Below are 22,670 nucleotides of genomic sequence, written 5' to 3' on the forward strand. Positions count from 1 at the left end.
TCACACTGAAGAATTTCTTCCTAACATCTAATCTAAATCTCTCCTCTTTCAGTTTAAACACGTTGTGGTAGTGTCCTATCACTCTCTGTCCATGTAAAAAGCTACTTTCTCTCTTTTTATAAGCCCCCTTTAGGCACTGGAAGGTGCTCAACAGTTTCCTCAGAGCCTTCTCCAGGTGGAACAACCCCAACTCCCTCTGCCTGTCTTCATAGGAGAGGTGTTCCAGTCCTCTGAGCATCTTTGTGGACAACATCTATATAGCAACATGTGTTTATTTATAAAGATTTCTTTTCATGTTTCTGATCTTCACCCTGAAGTTTGGGCTCAGTTCAACCAGGAATAGCACTTTCAGCCACCTGATGCTTATTTAAGAACTTAACACAAAATAACAGCAGTAGCAACCAGGGTGGTAAAATAATGTTTTATTCCATGAATGAACAAACACTACCATGCCACATCCTAAAGTTCTTTCTACAAAAGATTGTGGACAGAGCAGATTTTTACATTTCTCAGTTCAAGTTCATTTCAGGCTTTTGAGCCTGTTCAGAGTAGCAAAATCTGGACACGCAGCATTCTTATTGTCTATTTGGCATTTTCGCCAGATAAAGCAGATTTTATACTGTAGTTCTTGTTCACACAATGTCGATGCACTGTAAAGTAAAGAAGATAATCTGAACCAAACTAGGTCATTTCTGTGGTTTATCAATACATTTTTTTCATGATGGTCAAAGTACAACCAACATTCAAAGCTTAAAATAAAGATAAGAAAAAAGACACACTAAAGAACACAATGGAAACATCATCATTGCTGTCAGGATGTGAGTTTACCCACAGTACTATGTAAAAAGTAGAAACCGGCATTGACATTCAAGCTGTTAAAACAAGGAAAGAAAACTACATTAATTGTTATATTTCCAAGCTAGTACTTCTACAGAGTCCTGATCAGCAAAGAAGTGTTACCGCATGCATGCCGAACACAAGACTAATATTGGATTGGGGATCTGACGAAGAGCTGACTTACATTCCTTTATATACAACAAAATGAAATATACAGTATTAATACTGGCTGTACATTTGGTCAGAATATTTTACAAGGAGCGACACTAGTCAAAATTCTTATGACGTGGGACGTGGACGAAGGTTGGATTTCTTTCTGAGAGTTGAATGTTTTCACAAGAAGTTTTAAAAGTTGCTTTGTACTGCTAGAACGAAAAGCCGTATCTTCTAAAGCAAAAATCCTTCTTTTTTTCTTTTATGCTTGTCAAAACTAATGTGAACAGAAGAGATAATTAAATGCATTTGGAAATATGCTAATCATTGACCTGGAACAAAACTAAGCCACAGACAGCATGTGCAATAAATCTCTGCACATTGGTTCTGTTTAAATGGCTTTATAAGATGATCCGTGCAGTATCTGGTACAAATTCCTGCTACCACAGCCTCAATTAGCTGTTCCCCAACAGGTTGCCAACCAGTTGTTCCAATACTAAAAGAAGAAATAGAATAATCATGACTGTCGCATATTTTTCTACATTACCATAAAAAATATCTCAATGTTAAGCTGATTTAGCTTATTTATGTGCATATTTTTCAAGGCTGCCAAAGAAAATACTCAATCTTGCTGGCAAAAGCTATTCTGGGAACACGAGAGTGAGTTTTTCTTTGCTTTATTCTAATGGATTTTTTAACATCTGGGTACCTCAACTGCCATTGCCTCATTAGACCCCTGAGGTCTAAAGTGAGTTGGTTAATTCAGTGTATGTTTTTTCCCCATCCAGAACAAGCTGAGAAGCTAATAAGGTAAGCATGAGACCCAATGAAAACAGAAGTAAGAGTAACACAGAATTAATGAAATAATTACAGGAAGGTAAAGATTGGTGTAACTATAGTGATACTTCGTGCAATTGAATTTGTATGTCCTGTAGCAATGACAAACCTCCTGAAGATGGAGAAGAGCAGGCAAGTGTGTATGAATCAGTATCCTTTAAAATAATTGTGCTATAATCTTTTTCATGTATTAGGTTAGATTTTTTTTTTTCTGACATAGTGTGATGCTAACTATAGTAACCTTAATATGGATGATGGATTTCACTGCTACTGCTTGACTGCTTGAATGCAAAGAGACATTAAATCTTCCAGTCCTCAAAGCGGTTTCTTGGGGTGTTCCTTCAAGTTCAGTGTCTCACCACTTTCACTCGAGAAGTCATTTGGTGGCAAACAAAAAAAAAAAGGGAAGAAAACAAAAAGAGGAAAAAAACCAACAACCAAAGAAAAAGAAGATGTTGGTTGTGATGGGTTCATTTCAGACAGCAGTTTCTGCTGAGTTCACCATGCTTAATGTTCTTCCATTTAGGAAGGAGTTGCTGTCAAGTAAAGCAGATGAGCTGCTTTCAGTTTTTTTTTTAAATACATGCTAACAACGTAACATCTCTTTCTTCAGGAAAATGATCCAGTTGCATATTGTCAGAGAGATCTGCCTTGTGCTTGGCACGGACAAACAGGGTTAATCTTCATCCTCCTCCTCTTTCAGTGGAGTTAGTGGGAGTTTGTCCTGAACTTGGAAACACGCCACAAAGAAGTTGACAATGGAGTTGTATAAATGCTGCTCCATTGCTGCATTGCTGAAGTAATGGCTTTCATCGGGGTAAATCTGCAAAAACAGGCAAACACACCCCTTAAGGAGCTTGAAGTTTGAGCACTGACCACCCACACCTGCAGCTCAACCTGACCTGCAAACCCACTGCATCCCCCCAGAACCGTGGGCCTTCCCATGGATGCAAGAGCAGACTTGCACGTTCCTTCACAAGGAACTTTTCTGGGGGGAGGATTTTCCATTTAATTCCATTCTGAACAAGTTCAGGCTAAGAAGAACCAGACCACACTTACAAACAACAGTGCTTGCTCCTCGTGAAAACAGAAAAAAGCCTCCTCTCATATCCATGACAGATATGGCATTAGGTTTGACTGACTAAAATGAGTGCTTAAAACAGAAATAATTGAGTTAAAAAATTAAATAAAGTTTGCTGGAGGAGTAATTAAATAGAAAAAAATCAGGAAGCTAGAAATTAAATAGTTTAAACTATTGAAGGGGTAAAAAGAAGTCCCTTAGGGCTGGACGCTTGCAGGCAGGACTGAGGTGTCTCTCTGCTGCCCTGGGTACCTTAGTCCAAGACACAGGTCCCTCAGGCCTCCAATTCAGACCTCAACTAACTTTTGACATGTGTCAAGCTCATTGGTGCCTTCAAGCCCCACTGTACTAATTCTTCTGCATTGGAAAGTGGGCACTGCTTGTAGTGCTGACCAAATCCATTCCCAGCTCTTTGCTTAGACACTCCATCTCACCTGCCTGGAGCGTGATGGAGTGAGCACACCCACCACATGAAGCTCTGCAGGAATGCAGCCAGAGGGAGCTGGTATTCAGTAAATCAAGCATTATTAGGACTTGGGCATTGCAGCACAAACACCTGTACCCATGGGCTGGGGCGAGGTCCTGGTGTGGACTGAGTCGGGGCGAGTTGCACTCTCCTGGCTGTGGCTTGGGATGTCACAGAGAGGTTGGGACCACCCCCATGGTTGGTGTGGGGTTCATTCTGGAAGCTTTGATAGCTTGGACATGGGCCATTCAGCAAAACAGGGATATAATTTGGTGGAAGGTGGGGTTTTCTAGACCACAGGATATATTCACAGCAGTGTCACATTTAAGTGACATTTCTTAACTTTTCTGGTTGGTTTAATTTAGATCCCTCTTTCCCCTGTAATTCATCCTGAATTTGTTCTATTGTTCCAAAAGAAACTGAACAGGCATAAATTCCTTAGAGACTTGTCTCTCACAACCTAATTTACTGTAATTTAATAATTGTTCTACAGCAGTCCAAACCAAAATAGTGGTATCACATAAGAACAGGAAAGGATAAGCACAGGGACATGTTATATGTTGGTGCTACTTCTATTGCCAGGCTGAATTTTCAAGTGGCTTTTCAAAACTATTCAAATATGAAAAAAAGAAACATATACTGTACCTGCAAGCTGTAATTAGCCTTTGCCGTAATTAGGTGTGTGATAAGATCTGTAGTATGCTGAAAATGGATTTTTTCTGTAAAAACAGATTGCAATCATTAAAGAGGCAAATTTAATTAAGAAAAATCAAAGCTATCACAAACATATAATGAGCTCAAAGGATGGGCTAACTTACCATCAGCGGTAGCATGAATGATCAAAAATGTCTGTTCCTTCAGTAATGAGACTCTGTGTGATAATTTGTTGATCTGTGAAGGTAAAGGTTGCAATAAGATTTAAAAACTTGCCAGAAATTAGCAATTTACATGGAGGCAATAGAAGCACTTAATTCTATTTAACACTTTTTCTCAATGATAATAAGCAGACACTAGCACAGCATATTCTCCTGGCTGGTTGTATCAATCTAGAGGTGAAATAGATCCCATGCTCTGCTTCCAGGCTCAGTGTCTGCAGCAGGAAGGACTCAGAGACCCTTGACTGTTCTGATAATATTCACTAAAACTTGAACTGCAGAACACATGGAAAACATCAAAGTGGATTTCAGGTGAAACCACTGATGAAAAGCATGCCCAGGTGCCAAATCCTAAGAACTCTTCAGGAAGCTGGAGTGACTTTGGTGAGGTTTGAAAGCCAACCTCAACGAGCTTTAACAACTCTGGAGAGGATCTGATACGAAATTCAAGTGTCCACTGCTGAGAATGGCTTTGCCCCCAGCTGTCTTACAGATGCACAGGGGAAAATAAACACAAAACCGAGTGACTGCAAATGATACAGGGTAGGAGAAATTAAGAACTTCTCCACTCAGTTAAGGACCCTGCCATGCTCTGCAGAGAGCTCAGGAGACAACTAGAAGTACCACTGTTTGCTTAGGCCAACTCATCAGTGCACAAAGAGTACATGACAATTCAAAGCCCTCATTTCTGGAATATTTTATCTTGCTTTCATCTGTAATGACCGTCCTTCAAATTTCTAAGAGGAAAATAAGAGTTTGTACTGATCTAGAAATTATGAGTGTAAAATTTGAGAGTCAATGAACTCAGAGTTTAGGTAACCAGGATAAAGATTACCCTGTGAGCACACAGGGTGATACCTGCCTTCTCTGAGAGAACACAGTGCCATACCTTTCCTGCCTTCTGTCTTATGGCTGAAGACAAGGCTTAGAAGCTGAACAAAGTTTTCTCTATAATATATTCTGTTTGTGTGTCTATTCTTTATTAGGTTTTTCCTCCGAGTAATTGCAGCACAGTATATAACTGATCCCATCACACATACTAAACAATGTTTTGTGCCATGTCTCCTTTCCCATGTCGTGCTCAATTCTGACACAGAGTTCTGCCTGAAATATCACATACTTTGAGAAAGCTGAGCTTCACTTGAGTTTGAGTCAAAAAATATATCTTAGAGAGAATCAAAGTGGCAAGACCAGTTGCAGGAACTTTCAAGGAGGTTGTGACACTGTGTCCTCTTGGGCACAGCTGAGCCACTCTTTCAATCTCTAAAACTGGTATAACTGTATTTATCCAATTTAGAGAGGCAGACATGAGGGCTAATCAATAAAACCTTTATCCATTATTACTATTAAGACAAGAAAAGCAGCAAGCAGGCTGAAAGAAACCTTCAGAGCTTTACTAGTGAGTGTCTTGCATATCCTTGCTCCCTCCCCAAAAGAGAACACATGGAGGAAGAGCTAAAACCCGGTTCACACTTTATCAGGAAAATGCAATGTCCATGCAGTTACCTCATATGCTTTGTTATCAATCCCTTGCAAGCCCAAGTATCTTTCAGAAAAGGCTGAAGCTTGAAAAGAAAAAAATGCAAACATCACTTTCAGTCATAAGTGAGTACACTGGTGCTTCTGAGTCAAATATTGCAAATGCTAAAAAAGGTCTTATTTTCTAACATCGCCTTAATTATAGAGGATGCATTTCTAAAAGTTTTTGAAAATACACTTAAGGATATCTGTGATACTACAGTCTGTCATTATCACCATGTACTTCTGGTTTCTAAATCAGTCACAGAAGAACCTTTTTTTCCTTCCTTAATGCAACTGAGGTAGAAGAGAAGAACATTATCATTTTCTGTCCCTTTCTCCTTTCTCAAGGCCTTCTCCATCAACAGCAAGCCCCCATTGCACTCAGGGATAACTGTGCAGCTCCAGAAGGGTGGCTGAACACCACTGACTTCCATGGCAGTCCCCTGATTTTCACTGGCACTAAGTGCAAAGGGAACAACTGGTGTCCCTGAGAGAAAGGACCACCATGTGCAGTGGAGTACTGTTGTCAGAGACAGAATGGGTGTGGTAGACTGGACCACAGGTTGCATGGGTGGATGGTTCAGGCAAGAAAGAAGCACATTCAAGGCAGTGGTTGTGGTTGGTGGCAGAGGCTGGAGAGGTTTTAAGGCAGTTCTCCTTTATTTAAAAGGAATAACAATACTCTGACCACCATGGCTGGTGCCACTGGTGTCAACAAATTTGCTCGACTGGGGGGAAAAGTGTTTATGGCTACTCCTAAGAAGACACAGGATATAAACCAGGAAGGATCTTGGAGAATAAAGGTGATAACTGGGAAAGGATAGGGAAGAAATATCATTTGTGGTCATATTTTACCATACAGTTTGAAGTTTGTCACTGGGGAAAGAGCAGCTCCACAGGCAAACACCTGGTTCTCTTCACCGGCTGGAAGCATGTAAGTGCTCAGGTAGCCGCCGTAATCCTGGAACAGAAAGGGGACAGGGGTGTCAGTGGTCATGCTGTGAGGCACTGCTGCTTTTGGGTACAGAAAAAGGGCAGCTTAGACCTTGCAGCAAACATTTGACCATTACAGAGCTTTAACGCCTCGCACTGAAAGAAAACAAAACAAGGGCTATCTCCCTATCTTTGGCACACGTGGCTGAAGATGAGCTCTACACTTGTTGCACTTTCCTGAAGGCAGGATGGCTGTGTGCCCAGGAGCTGGCCTTTCTCATCCCATTTTATGGTTTTAGCTATAACCATGTATGTTACATTTCCAAAACACTACCCCAGTCTTTCGCTATTTAAAATGAACATCACAATTTCAGTGTCTGCTGTCAGCCTGTTAACAATTCCCTGCAGAGATGCTGCTGCATGTGCAGCTCTCTTTGCCCACTCCGAGCCTGTATCCCCCACAATAAACAATTTCTGCTCCCAGTCCCCTTCTCATCTCAAACTATGTGTACTTTATAACTACTTTTTTCTGGCCAGACACACACTGTGGTGCAAATCAGCCTCCATAGTGTTGTTGTACACTTGTGAACATGATAAACCCACATTCCCACAGGCCTTAAGAGACAAGATGAAAATGAAATGAAAGTTTGCAATGGGAAAAAATAATTAATTATCTGACAAGGTTTTTCTGAGCAGTAGTCACTTTTTGCACTTGGAAGTTAATTTAAAAAAAGCAATTGACGAACATATTGATAAAATGAAAGCTTCCACCTTTAACATCTCTCAGCAAGATGCAGTCTATCTCAAAAATAAATATTAATAAAAAAGTCACAACTGACATATTCAATAAGTCAGGATTTAGCTCAGCTGCTTAGCCACATCAGCCAACTTGAAGAGCACAGAAGAACAACGAGAAAACGTTACCTTCCCAAACACACCGACTCGCGTTTTATCAATGAAATGCTCCTTCAGCATTGTCCTAAAACATGAGAGAGGAGAAACAATGGGCTAAAAATATTTTTTCCTCAGATATAGCAAACACAGTGTGATTTTAATCAGCTTTAAATTAGGGTGGCCACAGAAAAATTCATAGAATGGTTTGGGTTGGAAGGGACCTTAAAGATAATCTTATTTCAACACCCCTGCCAAGGGCAGGGACATCTGCCACTAGACCAGGATGCTCAAAACACCGCCCAACCTGGACTTGAACACTTCCAGGGATGGGACATCCACAGCTTCTCTGGGAAATCTATTCCAGGGTCTCACACTCTCACAGTAAAGAATTTCTTCCTAATATCAAATCTAAACCTGCCTTTTTTCAGTTTAAAGCTCTTAACCCTTGACGTAGACAATCTAAATCGTGTCATACAAGCTGCTTTCACATAAGTCTGTTTGATTTAATCTTGCAACCTCATGTGTTGGATTTGACCAAGCAACGGCAACAAATAATCTGTAGTACCTTTGGAAGTCATAATAAGCTATTGCAAAGCTATTGCAATACTCTGGTAGTGGTTTTAATGTGATTACGTGCAGAATAAATCTAACAATATGACAGAATTTGATATTCAGGATTTTGCACTGGTTTTTCTCTTTAAAAAGTTTAAGGATTTAAAGATGGGTTTTTCTAACCGCCAGGCAAGCAAAAGATTAATGTAGGAACAGATATTCAAGCTTACTTGTTTGTAGCTGTATGACTGCGCAGAGCTAAAAATAAGCAGGCTTTGAACATGTGATACAGATAAATGTGCTCTAATTTAGCTCTGTTTAAGGCTTGTTTTTCCCCCTCTGCACTGGCTGGCATGAGCTCCCTCTCACATGCCATCACTTGGTCACAGCTGTATGTACAGTGTCCTTCCCTCCCATCTTCTTGCTCTACCCCACACACCATTAAAACAACCACGACTAGTGATGGTACTGGGTGAATTATCATTAGTGAAAGAATTTCTTCAATAAGGATGTCACTGACCGGACAGCATCCAGCTGATCCTTCTCTTCCAAAAAGCCCAGCCTCCTCTTGACCTCATGCAGTAGCTTAGTGCCCTGGAAGCCACTCCCGCGGCCGTCGAACTTCAGCACGATGGCGTTGTGAGAGCTGACCATGACGCTTTCCCACGTCACCTCAAACCTCTCCGTTACGATCTGGCTCCCGGGTGTCCCGTCTCTGACACAGAAACAGGCATCAAGCAAAGGCAGAGGCACCAAGCAGGGGCCAAATGCCCTCCTTGGGACTGTGATCTTGCCGTGGGATGGGGACCCACAGCTTCGTCGTGCTGGGTAAGGCTGGACAGGTTTCTAGAAGGGGAGACCACTCTCTGCAAGGATGGTGTGCACAAGACTGATTGTGTGGGATGGGTTTTGAGGCTGGGTGGAAGCTGAAGGTTGGTTTCTGCCCCTCTCTGTGCACACCAGCTATGGCTATGCTAAGCTGAGCTTTGAACCACCCTAGCAAGCACATCCCTAACTGGACAGGATTCCTCCCATGAGCAACCAGGGCAGTGACACAGGTATCAGTTGAGTTTTCCCTTTTTTATACCTCCTCTAATCTACATCTATTTTCTACATACCCCAAAGCTGCTGTTTTATTTTCTCTTGGAGGGGTTTCTGTGAGGAGCTTGACTTTGGAGTCCATGGGCACTACCAAAATATGTTGGATGAAGCTCGAAGACATCAGGCATCTTTTCCTTTACTGGCAAGCACTGGGGTTTCATTACTGCCCCATTCACCCTGCCCTGCCCTTCCCTCTGCCATGGGGTTCTGGAGAGCAGCAGTAGATGGAGCTGTCAGTCACTTCTGTCATCAATGCTTCACACAAGTACAGAGGGAAAGGATGCTTTTAAAGTGATAAAACCTGGCTTAATCATGCCCAGTTTGGCCTAAAATTGGTAGGAAAGGGTGGGAAAGACTCCTCTTCAGCCTTCTGGTTAGGGTCTGATCCTGTCAGACAAGGGAACTGTCTCCAGAAACACAGACCCCACTTCAGCCAGACAACTTGGAAAAAACAAGAGATGGTGACGCTGACTTTAAGCAATAATTTAGGACTGGGATTACTGTAGAGCCACCGTCATTTTTATCCACTTTTTGTCGTTTTTGGGGTTCTTAGAGACATCAGGCAACTCACTGCAGGATTTTAATACTCATGTGACTCCAAGTCATTTACATTTATTCAAGCGAGACCCAGACCTATCCAGCTCCAGAGGCAGCCTAATCAAGTGCCGTTAGCTTGATGAGTACCAATCTTCCTCAAGCACTTCCATAATGAAGTACATTTTCTCTGCAGTAATTCTGTGATGTAACGACACGCTTACTGCAGTGTTTTTGTCCTTCATGGAGGGGTGTGCAGGACGGTGTTCAGGCGTTTGCCAGGCATTCATCATTCCTGCATGAGGCTTCTCTCTCTCGTGGGGTGTTCCCTGGCAGGCAAGCGACGCAGTGGGATGCAGCCAGGGCCAAACAGGTTCTTCCAAGGTCAGTGAATTCCCTCCCCCCAGTTTCTTTCCAAATTGCCAGAAAAAAACCTCAGTAGTGTGTATTATTATTACTAAATGTTGCATAAGAAATATCCATCTGCTTTGCCCGCCAGGAGGAAAACCTACCTACCTAATATAAATGCTAACATCGTGCAGATCTTCAAAGGTTTCCAACTCTGTACTGTCACTTCAGGGAACACCTTACAAGGGAAGGGTTTCTGCATGAGGGCATCTAAAACTTAAGTTCTAGTAAGGCTGACTGAATTTCACTCTAAAACTACTTGTTATGCAGGTTGATCGCCCTAAGGACTGGGACAGAAAGTCAAAATCCACCTTTTATTCCTCCTCCTCCTTTTTCTGCCCCTCAAATTATTGAATTGCAAGTGTACACGGAACAGTTTCATAAAATCCTACAGTTTACTCTGCAGGATTTCACTAGGGTGCCCTCCTGGTAGCTTAAAACCTTGGCTCAAACATAGGAGAGAAGGGACGTACATCCAGCCACTTCTAGCTGTGAAGCGAGAAGGGAAAGGGACCAACATGCTGGACTCTGACATTCCCTGTACAAAACACATCTTAGAAGTTTCTGATCATGGCCAAGGTCTCCAGAATGCCCTAATAATGTGAACAAAAAGAAAGGACGAGAGAGAACTTACACAACCAGAAGCAAGGGGTAGTGCGCGGTATCCGAAAAGATTGCAGGCTTTAGGATTTGCATTGGCAATTCTAAGCAAAAAGAGAACAAATAACAACATGTCTTCCATGTGGGAATGTTGACATAACTCTAATAGATGTTTCTCGTGTTTTGGCCAAATACGAGTAGGAACGAAATGGTATTTTACGAGGCAGTGGCAAATAACACCTTAGAAACACAGATGTCGCCAAAGAAAGGACCCATATTGTGATAGCTGAGGTGACAAGAAATGTAAATTGGGAGTGTTCAGTCATGCATCACTTTTACAGCATTCAATTAACATCTGTCAATAGCTATAATTTTCCTTTTTTGGCAGCTGAATGTGTGATGCAGACAGAAATCAATATTCCAGGGCAGCAGAGAAGGGGGAAAATTGGCGATGAAAATGGTAATTTAAAACCCAATTAAGTATGGTGGCTGGGGGAGAGAAATATAATTATTTTGCTATAATGGTGTGAAGACAGAGGGAGAAACAAGTATTGTAATCCTAGCTTCCTAAGGGCTGAATTTTGCTGCCAAACAGGAGGCAAAGGTGCTGAAGCCCACATTGTTATACCGGTGCAGGACCAATGTAAGGGTGGGATGTGATCACCAAAGCTTCTTTTAACTGAATGGCATTTCTATGGTTTTGAATCAATAGGCAAAACTAACACCACACAAACACTCAGCCCGTTTATTTTTAAAATGTTAACTACAATCTAGATTAGCAAAGGCCCAGCAATTAAATCAGTATTAGGAGCATTTTCCATAGATTAATACACAGATTAGCAGCACGGTTTAAGTGGTTTGCTTTGCAGTCGTCGCCTGACACTCTGCCTAATTAGTTATTCCATCTGAATGCTAATAGCTGCAAATTGCATCAATGGCCCAGGGACAGCCAAAAAGGCCAACACTTGACTTTAAATATTACAAAGTGCTACGTGCAGTGTTCTCAAGGCTGTTCAGCCCAAAGCTTTGAAAACACAGGGAGGGCACGGCACAACAGCCACATGGCTGTGGCCAGTTTGTATTTATTACACACACATGTGTATTTTTTGTTAAATGAGCAGAATTGCAATGATACTTGCAGTTAAGAAATTTGGCATCCAGCTGAGTTATCTCTAATAAACTGCCAGTGTCACACAAGCTGGCTCATGGGGGGACAGGCAGGATCTCAATGACAGGCTTTTCCCCCATCTTCTCCTGCCCATAAAACCTGGGAGTGAATGTCTGTCCCTGTTATTCTATGCACTGGTTTATGTTCCTAACGCCTGTGTGGCAAGCAGAACATTTTAGGGCCATTATTTTTCAAATGGCAACCATCTCTCAGGCTTTGCTTCACATTTTATAACATCTGGTAATGGTTGAAATCAATAGCCTGTCCCCAGCACACCTCATTGCTTCCATTTCACTGCCTGAGAGTTATGCTCCTTCCTGGCACGGGAAACAAGATGGGCCACACCTTGAACTCAGGGTCTCTGGGGCTTATTTGGAGTTGCCACCATACACAGAAACTGGGATTTTGGGGAGCCATTGCGCAGCTCTGAGTATGTGGATTTTCCCCATATAGGTAAGTTATAAGCTTACAGCCAGAGGAGATGCTTTTTAGGTTGTTTCAGGTACAACTACAGAGACAGGCAGAAGATGCTTACATTTTGGTTGTTTGCCACCAGGCTTTTTTCTCTCTCTTTGGCATACAGATGCATTGGGGATGATTATACAAGTAGTAGAAATAACACACCAGCTGCAGATAGAAACAGCTCCAAATTTTTACTTTCTTTATTCCAGGTGAAATATCTTTTGTCTTTTCCTATATAGCTGTTTTTTTTCTCAACCCTATCAAATCATATGGCTTTCTTAAAGAATCTTGAATGACTGCAATGGGCAGTCACTGGAGAGTCATCTTCATTCACTGCAGTTCAGACTGTGCACTGAAAGGCAGCCACAGCTGTAGCCAGCAAGCACACACAGTGTCCCACTCCAAACTGATTTCAGATAACACACCACACAGCTATGGCAAATGTGCCCCCAACAATAGGGGTACCCCATTGTGTAATTTCCCAGAGTGGCTTTTTCTCTACAAAGGAGTTTCAAAAGGAAAAAAAAAGCCCAACCCTATCATTTTGCCTTTCTTCAGCTGAATTCTCATCAAATTCTGCCTCTGTAATAACCTCCTGATGTAGCACATCCTAAGAGAGTGCTTTGCAAACTGTGTGAGTTTATTGAGAGTCAAAGTCATTTTTCCTCCTGCCAGTCTACCCAAGATGACTGTATCATTTCACAGCTACAGCAGTGAAAGAGAAAAATAAGTGAGAAGAAAGGTGCTACTTACTGTAATCATCTATCTTGATTTCCGTGTATTCTACCTTAGGCATTTGCCTGTCATTTACAGCCTGTTGCACATTTTCATTTACCTCCAGCTCAAAAATTTCTGAAAGAAGAAGGTCAAGAGCATAAAAACTTCTGGTATTGTTTGTGAAAATGCATTTTGACATTTTATAGCCACCTTAATATATATAACGCAAGTTACCTTGTGAAAGAATTTCCTTCTAGTCCTCACAGATGTCTAATTCAGTTAAGTCTGTGAAGTTCTGCATTGGCAAATTGTATTCCTGAAATAGTGGCATTCATCTGATTTGCAGGAGATGGGAATGTGACCTGTGTTAGTACGCTACTAAGGGTCAGACATCCACCTGACATGAAAACCTAGATGTCAAATGAAGAGGTCCTCAAGTCTGTGCCCAAGTTACACATAATAAATGGGAAAAGGGAGGACACTATGGAGGACTTCAGGACAAGGTTGTGCTGCAACATAAAATCCATGGGAAGGAAAGCCATGGGGAGAAGAGAGTGGACAAAGCTCATACAAACCTGCAACACCAGGGTTTGGAACAGCCTTGGTCTTTGGAAGGTTTCAAGAATTGTTCATTTTGTGTGTCTTACCCAAGGAGTCTCTGGGTCTGAAATAGAGGATTCCTTCCTCCTTCCCAGGATTTAACCTTTATTCCCACATCCTGGCCATGTGATCTACCCGCTGAGCCTCTTCTAGAAAAAGTGGCCACCTCCAGCATCAGAAAGAGCAAGTTCTTCCCAGATGGTAAGGAAAGGGCCCAACACTTCAAGTTTTATGTCCTAGGTGGTGGGAAATGTCTCCTGGTGATGGAGAAGCTCCTGAGCCCCACGGAGGAGGGATTGAAGGGCTGGGATGATCCCACTGTGATGGCAAGGAATCCTGATCTGGGGAACCTGTTGCAGTGCTCATCCCCATGGCATCAGTCTGGGTGTGACCAGGGGGATCCAGGGCATTATCTCTGTCATGTGAAGCCAAGGAAGGTTTGAGATTTTGCACTACATTATGTATTTCCTTGACTGTAACTTCCCTTTAGAGACACATTGATAAATAGATTTGTAACCCCAGCTCCTCAAGTAATGCTTCTGGTACCTGATTATCACACTCTCATTGCCCATCTCTGCTGAACAGGCAGGCATGGCACAAAAACTTGCCCTTCCCCGTTAATAAATTTCAGAGATCTTTCAACAATAATATATTGGTTCAAGGATTATTCACTCTGTTTCTGAAAAGACCAGCTCTTCTCTACTGAAACCACAGCCCCCACAAAAGTGCCAAAGCAACAGCCTATTACATTTGGTTAAATATTAAGATTCTCATTTAATTATGGCATACACAAGTAGCTTTATCAGCAGAAAGGGGCCTGCCACGTAGGGGAATTTAGTCAAGCCGTTTTATTTGTTCATATAATTGCATTCACAGAAAGCCAGGAAGACTGTGGAGGATATAAAAAAGATTGGCATATCTCCTAAAGGACTCCCCTTTTTGCTTTAGGACCACAGGGAGCTTGAGTCTGTGGAGTACAAACGGTCATTGCTTAATTAAATGTAAGCACGCTATAATATTCAGTGCAACTCACTATTATCAGATTATTGCAGAATATAGAGGCAAAGTCCCTTTATAGAGTAATAGGCTCATATTAAATAAGTAAATTCAGTAACATGCAATTGTCAGTTGCCCTTTATTCGAAAGCAAAAGAATGAGGGGGGTGGGGGGGAAGGAACCAGGAGAAATGGTAATCATATGCAGAAAATCATGAATTTCAGTAGGGGATGTAAGTTGAGTTCTCTGTGTAATAAATGCTACCCATATATTTCTGTGAAAGTAAAACTAGTCCTGGTGTGGTTTATGTTACTTTTTCAAGCCCTTAATTTGCTGTTTCTTCATTTGTTTTATAGCATCTGTATTTTATAAAACTATAAGGAGGCTATAACACAGCTAATGAGAGCACTGTCCTGTACATGCTGGTATAGCCAGTCTGCCTATGATAAAATTAAGGTGTTGTGTTTAAGGGGGAGGAAAAAGGAAGAGACTTTGGAGCTGCAGGTCAGAGCTAAGAAACCCTCCTGTCTGAAGAGCCTTGTGGGCATCACCTGGGCTGGTCTAGGGTTATGCTGTGTGGGCGATACACCCTTGTGCAGAGAGTCTTTCCTGTGATTTACTTCAGGGGGAAATGAAACAGCCCAGCATTTCACAGGAGACCTTTGGTTTGAGAGTAAAATTCCCTGCTTTGCTCTGTTCCTTTGCAGAGACAAGGGCAGTGAGTCACTGTAAATCCAGTTCAGTGAAACTGATACTTGACAAACTGGTATCGACCATGTACAAAGCAGACAGAATAAAGGTGTTGCTTATTATTTGGGTCACAGCCATGCCTGAAATCCTTAACTGTAGGTTAACACTGGGCTAAACTCTGTGTTAAAATGAAAGATAAAGTCTCCCATTAAAAGGGTGGGAGCAGATAAATCTTGGTTTCACATGAGACTCAGTCCCACACCCTGCCATGAACTCTCCTGAGACTCATGAAAGAGAGAAAGGGGCACTTGGTTTAAGATACCTGTATAGAGGGGACAGAGAAAGGCTGCCTGTCTGAGGGTCCCTGCCATCCTGACTTGGGGTGAAAAATGGATCTTCCTGGATATTTTGCATTGCTACAGGTGTGAAGGAGGAACCCCAGAGACTCCATGGCTTTCTGGACTCTACATTGCCAGTCTGGTAATGGCTAAGACAGTACCACATATTTTGAAGGAAGAAACCTATTTTTGGAATAATTCCAGCCTCACACTGATGTAGATGCAAATCAATAGCATTAAAAAATGCCTTACCAAACAATAAGTGCTACAATATCCACGGATAGATCAGGAAACCAGGCAGAGGCAGCCCCTGTGGGGCTCACGCCTCTGTATTATCTCTGATAATTCATATCAGAGTGATTTTATTAAAAATGGAGATAAAGCTAAGTATTTCTTATTATCTTATTTCTTATGTATGGGACATAAAACAAATTCTGTGGAAGACTAACAAAAAGACAGAGAGAGATTTGAACAGTGCATTTTTTTTTGACAAAGCTGATAACCAATATCATGCCCAAACCACTGTGTTTGTAGCCCAAACAGAAAGCTGTTGTGATGGCAGCACAACAGCTCTTCAAGTCCCTCTGCCTTGCAAAAAACTTGCATTTAGGTACAGCCTGGGCTCCCCCAGCAGTTTAAGTTTACCAAAGAGCAGCCAAATCTCACTGCCCTGCCTGGCTACTTTTCTCTGAGGAATTGCAAAGCTCAAGGCCATTCTTACTCTGTGCATCTGTTGTGTTGTGAACAGTCACCATCGGGACACGGGGACCTTGAAAAGAAGAAGAAAAGAACTTGGTTAAATTTCTGTCAAAGTACACACAGACACACGTGAACCTGGTTTTGAATTCCATGGAGCTGAAGACTCTTGAGACTCGCTTTTCATGCAAGAGTAATCTAAAAAGCAAATCACCCTTGTATTAGAAAGAGTCTATGACTAAATGACAGTACTGTAGACTCAAAGACATGTGAGGTTTCAAAGCCCTTTCCCAACAGACCACTAAATGCATCTTTCCCTAATTTGTAAACATTATAATTAGCACAAACACAATTAAATCACTTGCCTTTAAAATTATTCTAATGACACCCAAACATCACAGCACAAAGCATTTACATTTTGTATGCTATGGGTAACTGTTGCTGTTTTGCAAATTATTTTTTTCCTTAATGAATTAAACACCAGTTTGGCTCTCACACTAAAAAACCCTCATATTCTGTCTTAAAATGTAGCATTTGGGTATTGAAATCAGTCATTGTTATACAAAGAGGATTATCATTGCTATGCAGTGCACATGAGTGTGCCACACAATTCACTGCCATAGGATGCTGCAACACTCAGGATGCCATAGTCTCTACCACAGGATGCTGTAGGGTGCTTTAGTCCTTAGCACAGTGATCTGGATTCATCTGCTTGTTCAGAAAGTCAACAAGTGGCTGATTGATAGAAAAATGGGATGGTAGATGAGATGAGGTTCATATTATAGTTGTCAGCTTCTTTCCCTCTGTTTTCCAGTTGGCATCTGGTGACTGCTCTTGGAGACAGGACACTGGGCCAAGATGGGCTGATTCAGGACAGCCACTCCCATGTTGCTAACATGCCTGTTTGAAGACTTTTCCATGAGCTTGACAGTACTGCTTGGGAAGGTGGAAGAAGCACTGTAGTGATGAAACAGTGCTCACCCTCACCTCAGAGACAGTGGTTATCTCACTTTCCTTCCCTTTCTCCACAATGTGATATGATACAACAGCAGCAAGGGTGAGCAGCTGGGGAAATCTGTCTGCCCGCCAAAGATCCCAATAGCAGGGCCAGCAGGCTCTCACACCATGTGTGTGTGAAGATCATAGAACCATAGACCCAGAGAATCATTTGGGTTGGAAAACACCTCTGAGATGATCGAGTCCAACCCTTAAGCCAGTATTGCCAAGCCCACCACTAAACCATGTTCCCAAGTCCCACATGTACACGTCTTTTAAATGCTCCAGGGATGGTCACTGCATCACTTCCCTGGGCAGCCTGTTCAATGCTTGACAACCCTTTCAGAGAAGATATTTTCCTAATATCCAATCTAAACCTCCCCTGTGAAACCTGAGGCCAGTTCCCTTAGCCCTATTGCTCGTTGCTTGGGAGGCAAAACTGGTCCCCACGCGGTTACAACCTCCTTTCAGGTAGTTGCAGACAGTGATAAGGTCCCCCTGAATCTCCTTTCTCCAGAATGAATAATCACAATTCCCTCAGCCACTCCTCATCAGATTTGTGCTCCAAACCCTTCTCCAGCTCCATTGCCCTTCTCTGGACACTGTCCAGCACTTCAATGTCTTTCTTGTAGTGAGTGGGCCCAAAACTGAACATTGAATATCAAGAACCCAAATGTTTCTTAAGCTTCAAAAGTAAGACAGCTTAAAGAGACTGTTATTCACTGAGATTCCAGCCCCTTTAAAATGTCTTCTTAAGACATCATGAAGGTGAGTCCTTCAACCTACAAGCAATGGGTTGTATGCTGTGGGATAGCCAATTGTGCACCAGCAATTTCTGTAGGGCTGGCTGACAAAAAGCCCCTGAAATGCTGTGACTGACAGCGTGCACACAAATGGCAACAAAAGCAGGTTACTGTGAGCCATCCGTACCAGTCTGGTAGGTGAAATAAGTTCTTGAGAGAAAGAAAGACTTTAAAGCACTATATTTGTGTCCCCATGCTGCCAAGAACCCACATCCCATTGCATACAAACAACGGTGTTTCACCTAGACCTTAACTATACAGAGAAAAGGCAGGAAAGGATTTTATTTATAATTAAGATGACTGATATGGCAGACTGACTTTTATTTCCATATAATTGAGAATTTTCTCCCCTAACAATCCAATTCCTTTGTTTGCATCATTTTTTTAGAATGCAGAAAGGTGAATATAAATGCACAGAGGAAAACATGTTTACTCACCAGGATTTAGTTGAATTTACCTTTCTCCTAGTGATATACATTGATATGCTGACCATATTTATTTATAAATCTGCCCTGCTTTCCCCCTGCAGTCCCAGAAGCAAGACTGCTGGAAAAGCAACAAACCTAATAAACATGGGCATGATAAAATCATCACTGAAAATAAAAGGCATCCTCCCAAATGACTTCAACTGGAGTTAGAGCAGTCCTTTAATTAACACAAAAATGCATAACAAAAAGAAAGGGATAAAGAGAGAAATACAAGGCACATAATCCTTTTATTTTCTAATTTATTTTTATTTTTATGTTGGTGTTGAAAAAGCTACGAGAAACTAATAAATAAAGAAAAATGCCAGCATGTAGTTTAGAAAATCCCATGTATTATTTATTGTGTTTCCTTAGTCTCTCACTACTCAGTACTACTATTACTATTATTATTATTACTACTACTACTACTGCCACCCCCCAAATCAATGTTATAAAGTGAGGTCCCATATAAAGATATTCAGTTTGAGGTAACATCAAATTAAAAAATATTTTAAAAAGTGAATCGACATCCTTGAAAAAGCAGACTTTTGAGTTGCCTAAGTTTTGTTTTTCAACAAATGAGGAAAAATGGTAAAGGCAGAAATCTACACAGTAGAATCATCAGGTTTGTGAGAAAGATTACTCTTACTTTTACACATTCTCAGTGATGACACTCCAGAATGCATTTCACTTGAGAGCAGGCTGAATCAAGGAGAAAAAAAAATCACTTTTTTAGAAATGACATAAATTGCTTATTTCAATGCCAATTTTTAAAGCAAAACAACCTGGTTACATGCTAGACTGTGTCTTTTAATACGGACACATCAAAAGTCTTTCAACACTCACAAGTTGAGTGTCTAATGCCTGACAGGGACAGAAAGAAATTCTTGAAATTAGCAGTGTATATTCATTAACTGCCTGCCCTGCTTTATTTCTAAACCTACAACGGTGTGACAGTCTCATTACACATGCCATCTGGTAAATGCCATCCATTGTCATGTGTGGATCTGAGAGGGAAACCTAATTTGTTCAATGAACTTCTGGGAGCTGACAGAAGCAGAGCGAGGACATCCTCTGCTCCATGTCTCCTTCCTCCAGAGCCCATCCAAATGGGCTTTGATGGGGACTCCTGAGCCCTGGCACATTCTGCTGCTTCTGTTCTGTGATCAGCACTGATGAGTGCCTGTGCCTACCCACCCCTCCTGGAAACTCTGTGAGTGCTCTGCTTCTTGCTCCGGAGAGCACGAGAGCATCAGGAGCAGGCTGGAGTCAAGCACTTGCTTGTGCTCCTTGAAGGATAAAACACAAAGTGCTCCACTCTCAGAAAGCAAAGCAGATACTGAGCTGCTTTGCCCTTATTTGCAAAGGTGAAAGAGATCTAGCACATACCCCATAACCTGGGTGACTGTTCCCAAAATCACGGGCAGGCCACCTTCTGCGTGACATGGTGAAGGTGATGCTGTGGGATTTCTTATCGCAGCCCTGGTTGCAGAGGGGTGAGTACAAGCAGGGTTATGATGCTCCCCAAGGTGTGGGACCCGGCACTGCTGCTCCCTGCCACCTCCTCCCAAATTTTTAGGGTGCTGGGTGGCACCATACAGGCTTTGCACCCTGGTTATCCCTCTCTGCATCCCTCTGTCAGGAGAGGGATGGGATGCAGTGGAATGCCATCAGCTGGAATTGCTTCACCTGGCTTGCAGGTTCCACTTCCCTTTCCTCTCTCCAGCCAAATCCAGTAACCTGATAGAAGTTTTAATGCTGCTGCTTTAGTTAGAACTTAAGGGAAAGGACCAAAACTACTGACAGAACTTCTGTGTGTAGACACATTCTATACATCCTGAATAGATGCATGGTTAATAATGCTGCATAAAACTCTAGTTACAGGAATGAGATTTTCAATTATTACAGCTCAAAGTCTGGTTTTATCATAAGGCCTTTGACTTTAAAACCACTACTGTCATTATCCATGCAAGAAGTAAATTGAGCCATATCACTACAATGACAAGAGGCAAATTTATCACCGAGGAAGTACTACCCATTGTGATCTAAAGAGCACAGAAACTCAGTGGCTCAGTAATTTGACAAGAAAAAACGTTGGCCATGGTTTGCCATCAATTTTTAAGCAGCTTTCGTTATTATTTCCAAGAGGCTTCTGCTTAAAAGCTATCAGAAAGAAGCAGCTCTAGATATTTAGCTGGTAAGGTATAGATTTCCAGAATAAAAATGGAAAATCATTACACGACTTCGAAGAAAATATTTACCAGACATTTGTTTTGCAACACTTTTTGTATTTCATAGTATTCCTGATGTTTTCATGATCTGAAGAGCACAGGGAATTGTATCAGTTACTATAACTTTAGAATTAAAGTAGTGATTATAAAAAGAATATGAAGTAAAGTTGCAGAAAAGGTAATCAAAGTTACAGAAGTGTTTAAAAAGGATAAAAAGAGGAATTGTCTTATTCTTCTCATCTGTATTCTCAAAGGCTTCAATGTTGCAGTTAATTTCAGAGCAGAAGCTAAATTCACAGTGTGTAAACAATGAAAATTCAAATGCTCTCTGCCAGCGCCACCAGCATATCTCTTAAGCACTGATGAATGATTTAAAAGAGCAGCTGCAAGCGATGGGAGCTGAAAGGGTCTGGCTCTGCACAAGTGAGATAATTGGCAACAGCCATCTCTGTGTACAGATTCCAGATCTCTTTATTTGCTAATCCATGAATTATTTATACGTGCTGCATAAAGTTCATATGTTGGGGTGATATTATCAGCCTAATAAATAAAGACATGGGGAGTTCTGTGAACCACTGCTCACAATTAAAATATTTTTCCCATTTACAGTATTTTACGGTCGACGATATGGACAGATGTTCGTGCTGTTTGCTTTGGCAATCCTGTTGACATAAACATCAAACAGATTTGTGCTGCTGTTCTCCCTCCCCAAGGCATTTAATTTTTTAATCTAATCTTTACTTCCTCAAATGTAACTTGTCTTGTAAAATAATCAATCCTGGCTTGTTCTCAGGCAACATGCAGTATCAAACAAACCACTCTAATGGTACTGCTTGTCTCTGCCCTGTCTGATACTGGTAATAAATTTCATGCTTACTTTATGTAGAGCAGAAATAAATGTAGTTGCTCTGAAGCAGCATCAGTTAGCAGTGACTAGAGGGCAAATGAACATGAGATTTGGTTGTAATTCCACTAGACGAAGCAGGTCCAATGAGTTCTTCAAAAGGTTGCTCGAATAAATAATCATGGTCAAGTCCTCAGTTCATTCCATGGGATTTTGAGAGGTGCCTATGAACAGTGCAGGAAGCTGGGCTGACATTAACCAGCTCATCCCACTGTCTGTTCTGTGGTCACTGAAGGACATGGGGCCTTTGGGTACGAGCAGACCCTCCCTTGCTTCTTCAGGAAATTGTGTATCACAAAAATATTGGCAAACACCCTCTAAATATAATTGGATTTGCTGACAGAATTCCTACTGGTGTCTCAGTCTTCTGGTAGGAACTGACTTCCAACTTGAAGCTGTACGGGCTGTCACTCCAATTTATGCCTTTTTGGGTTTGTTCCAACAATCTGTTTTCTACTAAGCATAAGTATTTCCATTATAATCAGAGTAGTCATGTATCCCCAAAGCTCTCACCCAGTCAGATAAACTAGATTATTTTAACTCCCTTTTGCAAGACAAAGTTTCTTTTCATCTTATTCTTTCATGAAAGAGAGTTTTACATTCAGTTCCTCCTTCCGGAACAGAAATGACCAGGACTCTACCCCTGCTGCTGAGGATGTCTTAAGTGGTCCTTATACTGGTCCTTACAGTGAAACTGCTAATTGCCCAGTTCTGTGGAAAATTCTTTGCCTGATCCATCCTAAAAGAGCATTCACCTTTTCCATGACCACAGCAGGCAGCCAGTTTGCAGACATCCAGTGATCAGCCCTGTGT

General features: G+C 41.7%; 1 protein-coding gene across 5 annotated transcripts in view; it reads right to left on the bottom strand.

Moving 5' to 3' along the window:
• Positions 1-407: 407 nt before the first annotated feature.
• Positions 408-22,670, bottom strand: part of DPP6 (dipeptidyl peptidase like 6) — a 549,686-nt gene continuing 527,423 nt past the window's right edge. For all 5 annotated transcript variants that reach the window (XM_064638400.1, XM_064638386.1, XM_064638369.1 and 2 more), the window contains exons 17-26: positions 16,485-16,532; positions 13,176-13,274; positions 10,827-10,896; positions 8,670-8,864; positions 7,628-7,682; positions 6,626-6,731; positions 5,756-5,814; positions 4,193-4,265; positions 4,020-4,093; positions 408-2,650 (exon numbers count right to left, since the gene is read on the bottom strand). In XM_064638400.1, coding sequence (XP_064494470.1) covers positions 2,504-2,650; positions 4,020-4,093; positions 4,193-4,265; positions 5,756-5,814; positions 6,626-6,731; positions 7,628-7,682; positions 8,670-8,864; positions 10,827-10,896; positions 13,176-13,274; positions 16,485-16,532 — 926 coding nt within the window. In that variant the 3' untranslated portion in view covers positions 408-2,503. The remainder of the gene's footprint in view (positions 2,651-4,019; positions 4,094-4,192; positions 4,266-5,755; positions 5,815-6,625; positions 6,732-7,627; positions 7,683-8,669; positions 8,865-10,826; positions 10,897-13,175; positions 13,275-16,484; positions 16,533-22,670) is intronic.

Source organism: Pseudopipra pipra, chromosome 1 (genome assembly GCF_036250125.1).
Source record: "Pseudopipra pipra isolate bDixPip1 chromosome 1, bDixPip1.hap1, whole genome shotgun sequence".
Classification (NCBI taxonomy): domain Eukaryota; kingdom Metazoa; phylum Chordata; class Aves; order Passeriformes; family Pipridae; genus Pseudopipra; species Pseudopipra pipra.